Source organism: Girardinichthys multiradiatus, chromosome 14 (genome assembly GCF_021462225.1).
Source record: "Girardinichthys multiradiatus isolate DD_20200921_A chromosome 14, DD_fGirMul_XY1, whole genome shotgun sequence".
NCBI lineage: Eukaryota > Metazoa > Chordata > Actinopteri > Cyprinodontiformes > Goodeidae > Girardinichthys > Girardinichthys multiradiatus.
Window position 1 is genome coordinate 10,737,528 of NC_061807.1, and position 6,563 is coordinate 10,744,090.

The 6,563-nt window shown below is 42.6% G+C and overlaps 1 protein-coding gene across 1 annotated transcript; it reads right to left on the bottom strand.

The window, feature by feature from the left end:
* Positions 1–363: 363 nt before the first annotated feature.
* On the bottom strand, positions 364–5,904 carry LOC124881029. Its single transcript, XM_047386513.1, has 5 exons — positions 5,868–5,904; positions 4,737–4,994; positions 4,386–4,634; positions 1,479–1,628; positions 364–485 (listed from the first exon to the last, which is right to left on the bottom strand). Exons 1-5 carry the CDS (start codon positions 5,902–5,904, stop codon positions 436–438), a joined length of 744 nt encoding a protein of 247 aa, XP_047242469.1. The 3' UTR covers positions 364–435.
* Between the last annotated feature and the right edge of the window lie 659 nt (positions 5,905–6,563).

A 6,563-nucleotide genomic window follows, 5' to 3' on the forward strand; every position in this document is an offset into this window, starting at 1 on the left:
TGTTAAATTTTCATCATGACATTATGGAAAATAATGAACTTTATCACAATATGCTAATATTTTGAGAAGGACCTGTATATATATATATATATATATATATATATATATGTATATATATATATATATGTATATATATATATATATATATGTATATATATATATATATATATATATATATATATATAATATGTGTGTGTACATATGTATGTGTATGCAGTACATCATATTTTAAATGGTTTCAAGCTCAAGCAATAAAAATTGGTAAATATTATGTTTTCTAAGTAGTTATGATATACAGGCAATTAGGTGGCATGAAAGTGCTGTAATACTTATTTGTTGTAATGGGGTAAATAACAAATCAGGTCACTCGATCCCTTTAATATTGTTCAGCTAATTACCCAGTTTGTTTTGTTTTAACATTCGCATTCCGGTTTCTCATCTCATTGTCTTCAGTTCAGGCTCCATCCCCTCCACATCAGCTCGGTCTGCAAAAAATACAGGAGTTATCCCTGACACTTATTACATTTTAAAATGTAACAAATCAGTGGAATAATTCACAAAGGATTGCATTTTGAATGATTGTTGGTACCATATTAATCACTTTACCATGAGCTCTGCCAGGGGGCGCTAGGGTGTACTAAATGTTCAACTTTTTTTGTCTTTTGCCTCCCTTAAAAGCTCTAAAACCACTGATGTTGAATTCAGTTTAGTTCAGTTTATTCATAGAGCACCAATTCACCTGATGAGCAACAGAAATCTCTCAAAAGCAGGTTAAACATGTTTAGCATTTATTTAGCTTTATTGGACTATATTGGATGTTGGATTGGACTGGATGACTTCAACACAGAAGAAAAATACATATAGCTACAATAATTAGAGTGCTGATGTGACCTCCAAAGTTTTCTCTCTTTAGAGAAGTTTAAACTCCCAATGAAATTTGACCACCACTAAAGAACTGTACACTAAACACAACCTTTATTATATTGTAAATGTGACATTTAACATGCATTGCATGGGCTGTTGTTCTATGGAAGTCTTCCTGGTTACCTTGTGCAGCTTATAGGAGACACTTGACCATAAATACAGAATAATATTGCTGAAGATAAAGAGCTACAATTAAACTTCATATCAAACACATTTTTCTTTAGTTGTTTTTTTTTTTTTTTTTTGTCAAAGAACCACAGATACCAAAGATTTATTGGTTAATAGTCCAAAGAAATATCAACTTCAAAGTATAATTCACATTATGATACTCACAAAGAAAATAAACTGCACACCAACAATTAAATCCCAACATAACTGTGAAGTATGATGGATTATATATATTATATAATTTTTTTGAAAAGCCATTTTTTACAATAATTTCAGTTTGAACCATGAATATCTCAGGATAACTGATGCAAAAAAAGAAAAACAAAAAACATGATATTCTGGATTTAGGAAAAGTTGTTTAAAAACATATTTAGCAAAAAACTTACCTCGAGCCCACCTGCGGTACGTCCATATGCACAAGATAAGTATGAAGTTGTAGAGGATGAAGAGCAGGATGCCACAAATCACCCTGGTCCAAGGTATATCAGGAGGAGGAGGAGGAGTAGGAGGAGAGACTTCAACTTGCTTAACTCTAGCTATAAACAATAAAAGAAGTGTTTTTTTATTGTGTGGCAAAGAGAATCTGTTCAACTAGATAGATCGACTGCAAACAATTATCGTATCCATCTGGGACTCTGATTGTTACATTTTCATCAGAGAAACAGCTGGTGGGAAGAAACTGTCTCTGTGGCGGCTGGTTTTAGCAAACAGCCCTCTGTAGCGCCAACCTGAAGGTAAAAGTCTAACAGTTTATGTGCAGGATGTGTGGGATCTGCAGAGATATTAGCTGCCCTTTTCCTGACCTTAAACTTGTACAGGTCTTGGATGGGGGAAGGTCGCCCTGATGATCTTCTCTGCAGACCTGAAGAAGGTCATGAATAAGAGACTAACTGTAACCCCAAAGACAAATGATTTAAACATAGATTAACTTAAATAACTAAGCAATGTTAGTTCATATTCACACATTTCCACCTTACTTTAATTGTTTGCACACAGTAAATGTTTTGCTGCGCTTTTCTACAAGAATCTCAAAGCAGCATAAAATGACATTTGTGTTTTGAATAGACTTTTCTTCCCACATATACATTTAGAACTGATAGGATTTATATTTTTATCTATTTATGTGATTGTAGGCTCAGGCCATGAAAACAGCAGTGGTCCTTTACCAGTAAAATAAATTACAATTTCATAACGGGACCCTGAAGGGGCCCCCTTTTAATTCGTTCGTTCGTCGTCTTCCGCTTATCCAGGACCGGGTCGCGGGGGCAGCAAACTCAGCAGAGACGCCCAGACGTCCCTCTCTCCAGACACCTCCTCCAGCTCCTCCAGGGGGAGCCCAAGGCGTTCCCAGGCCAGCCGAGAGACATAGTCCCTCCAGCGTGTCCTGGGCCGTCCCTTGGGCCTCCTCCCGGTGGGACGTGCCTGGAACACCTCCCGAGGAAGGCGTCCAGGAGGCATCCGGTATAGATGCCCGAGCCACCTCAACTGGCTCCTCTCGATGTGGAGGAGCAGCGGCTCTACTCCGAGCTCCTCCCGGATGGCCGAGCTCCTCACCCTATCTCTAAGGGAGTGCCCGGCCACCCTACGGAGGAAGCTCATTTCAGCCGCTTGTATCCATGATCTCGTTCTTTCGGTCATGACCCAAAGTTCATGGCCATAGGTGAGGGTAGGAACGTAGACCGACCAGTAAATTGAGAGCTTTGCTTTTCGGCTCAGCTCTCTCTTCACCACAATGGACCGGCACAGCGCCCCCATTACTGTGGCAGCCGCACCGATCCGTCTGTCGATCTCCCGCTCCATTCTTCCCTCACTCGTGAACAAGACCCCGAGATACTTAAACCCCTCCACTTGAGGCAGGAACTCCCCTCCAACCTGAAGAGGACAAGCCACCCTTTTCTGGTCAAGAACCATGGCCTCGGACTTGGAGGAGCTGATCCTCATCCCAGCCGCTTCACACTCGGCTGCGAACCGCCACAGCGCATGCTGTAGGTCTTGGCTAGAGGGGGCCAGCAGGACCACGTCATCCGCAAAAAGAAGAGACGAAATCCACTGGTCCCCAAACCAGACCCCCTCCGGCCCTTGGCTGCGTCTAGAAATCCTGTCCATAAAAGTTATGAACAGGACCGGCGACAAAGGGCAGCCCTGCCGGAGTCCAACATGCACTGGGAACAGGTCCGACTTAGTGCCAGCAATGCGGACCAAACTCCTGCTCCGCTCGTACAGGGACCGGATGGCCCCTAATAAAGGGCCCCCGATTCCATACTCCTGGAGCACCCCCCACAGGGCATCACGAGGGACACAGTCGAATGCCTTCTCCAGGTCCACAAAACACATGTGAACCGGTTGGGCAAACTCCAATGAACCCTCGAGCACCCTGTAGAGGGTATAGAGCTGGTCCAGTGTTCCACGGCTGGGACGAAAACCACACTGTTCCTCCTGAAGCCGAGGTTCGACTATCGGTCGGACTCTCCTCTCCAATACTCTGGCGTAGGCCTTACCAGGGAGGCTGAGGAGTGTGATCCCCCTGTAGTTGGAACACACCCTCCGGTCCCCCTTCTTATAAAGGGGGACCACCACCCCAGTCTGCCAGTCCAGAGGCACTGTCCCCGACCGCCACGCAATGTTGAAGAGGCGTGTCAACCATGACAGCCCTACAACATCCAGACACTTGAGGTACTCAGGGTGGATCTCATCCACCCCCGAAGCCTTGCCACCGCGGAGCTTTTTAACCACCACGGTGACTTCAGCCTGGGTGATGAAAGAGTCCAACCCCGAGTCCCCAGCCTCTGTTTCCACCACGGAATGCGTGATGGCAGGATTGAGGAGATCCTCGAAGTTCGGTGAGGCCATGGAGAAGGACTACCGGTTGGCCTCGAAGCGATTCTGGCAAACCGTCCGGCGCCTCAGGAGGGGGAAGCAGTGCTTTGCCAACACTGTTTATAGTGGGGGCGGGAGACTGCTGACCTCGACTGAGGACATTATCGGGCGGTGGAAGGAGTACTTCGAGGATCTCCTCAATCCCCTTTTAATTTACTTTATAAAATAAACTGGAACAAAAAATAAAATGTGCAAAGTGTCTATATTTACAGGCTATTCCACGGTCTCAGAAAATTAGGACAGAAAATTATTTTAATTTAACTGTATCATATTATTCATGTAATCTGAATAAATGTAACTTTTAACTGGAATTTTTGTGCCAGGAAATAATGCATCACTTTATACCAAAATCCACTTTTCATGAAAGGTAACCAAAATTCCAACAGCCTGAATGAAATCCAGGAGCACATCATCACCTCTGACTGCCAGCCAGCTCTTTGGTGAGTCTCCTTTAGAAGGATGTCGACACTTGTAGAAACCTTCCTCTGCTTTTATGATCAGTTTCCCTGGTTTCAGTGTCCCAATGAAAACCTCATCTTTGTAGAAATGAGCAGAGAAGTCTGAAGTAGATCTGTAATCATTTTCTTCTTTGTAGGAACAAGCAAGTGTCACATGTTCTCCTTCCAAAACAGGATCCACAGGGCTCTCGAGGATCACTGTTGTAGCTGAAATGTACATTAAAAGCCATTTTATTAGAATCATATTTTCTTAAAAAGGTAGAAATAACCAAGTTTAGAATAAAACCAAACAAGTTGCTTGTCCATTACCGGCTACAGTGAGATTGACCCTGTTGCTGCATTCTCCTCGCTGAGATTCACACCAGTACACACCAGTGTCAGATGGGTAAGCGTTCTCAATGATGCAGGATGATTCGCTGGGCATCCCCCAGCCGTACTTACACTCCTGCGGAGGTTGGTTGTTAATTGATCTCTTGACCGTCCAGCCGCTGGAGTTTGACACACAGGTGAGCGCGATGCGGTCATATTCGAAGAACTGGGATTGTTTGGGAGTGATATTCAGTGTGGCTGCAGAGGGGCATGTAAAGAGGAAAGAGTTTGGATTTAAATAGGTTTATGTGGCTGAAGATGGTTTTCTATAAAATGAAGAAATAAGCACACAAAACTGAAAAAATATGACTTAGTTAACTTTCTTATTTAAATACAGGATCTCCCTGTTGTGTTTTTATCTTTTCAGTGTAATTTGGATGAATTTCTGATGTCAGAGGTTAGTAAACTGTGGGTTAAAGACAAATAAGAGTTGGTTCTGCAAACGTAAGAGTTGACTACTAAAGCTGCAATCAATGATTTATTTATATTTCAGATTGGTTGACCCTGTTTCCAGCTTCTGTTAGAAAACTATCCACAATAACCACGGACTGTCCTAAATCAGGTGGTGAAACTGCGAACCAAGCAGCTTACCCACAACTCAGTGAAAATGATACATAGTTTCGCAGATAAAAATGTATTATTGTAAAGGTCTTTTCTGATATTATGTAAAAACTGGTCATTTAAGCAGCTTTTGGTACCGTTGGCAGTATGGACCGATACCAAGTCTTGCGGGAAAATGAAATGAGCATTTCCATAAAGCTTGTCAGTAGAAGGAGACATGAACCTTTCTGGTAAATGGTTGTGTTGGCTGTGGAATTCAGAAAACCCAGTGGACCAACAACAACAGATGACTTGGCACCCCAAACCTCCCTGATTGTGGAAACTTCACACTGAACGTCCAGCAATTTGGATTCTGTATCTCTCCAGTCGTCCTCCAGACTCTGGGACCTTGATTTCAAAATCAAATGCATAATTGACTTTCATCTGAAAAGAGGACTTTGGACCACTGAGCAGATCTTTTTCAGTTCTTTTTCTCCTTTTTCTCCAGGTTAGATGCTTGTAGCATCTTACCTTCTCCGGCGTGTTTCTTCAAACCTGTCAAAGTCATATCATTCTTTTTTTATGTTAAATCAGATTGGTGCATTTAGAAGTCTGGGCGGGATGAGGCATAGTTAAGGTGATTTGGAATCACTAGTAGTTAATCAAGGTATCAACTTGTTGCATGCAATACTGATTGAAGTGTTTTATGCTGTGCAGTGCAGATGCAATCAGCAAGGTGCATGTTCATGTTTTTGTCCGGCTGATCCCAAACTTTAAAGTTTTCATTCAAAGCAGCTGTGGTCTGGGCCTCGTTTTATTACTGGAGATTTTCCACGGAGTTCCCGCCTCAGAGTTTTATCACTTTTTGGTCGAGATTTGGGGGCAATCAGCTGCTAGTGGCTAAGGGCGCAGCCCACCATCTACCAGCTGATTGCCGCTATCGAGACATCAGCACACCAGAAGGGCTTCTCTTTCCAAGTTAACCCAAATTGCACATTTTGTCCATAAAACTGCTGGTTTGATCTTGATAGATACTCAATGCGCATATATTATCTTTTATTATTGATGGTAGGTAGTCTAGGTAGTCATTTTTATCCCCTTTGTGTAGAATAGTTAGGGGAAGGTTTTTTGAAAAGTGAGAGTTTTATCTGGACTATATGGTTTCAATGAATTTTCACACACACACACGCACACACACACACACACACACACATACATATATATATA

Excerpts from the sequence above, each read along its gene's own strand:
- LOC124881029 (XM_047386513.1), bottom strand. The coding sequence starts at position 5,904 with ATGACTTTGACAGGTTTGAAGAAACACGCCGGAGAAG. Across the intron at positions 4,995-5,867 it reads GAAGAAACACGCCGGAGAAG|CCACACTGAATATCACTCCC; the intron begins GTAAGATGCTAC and ends GCCCCTCTGCAG. Across the intron at positions 4,635-4,736 it reads GGTCAATCTCACTGTAGCCG|CTACAACAGTGATCCTCGAG; the intron begins GTAATGGACAAG and ends TGTACATTTCAG.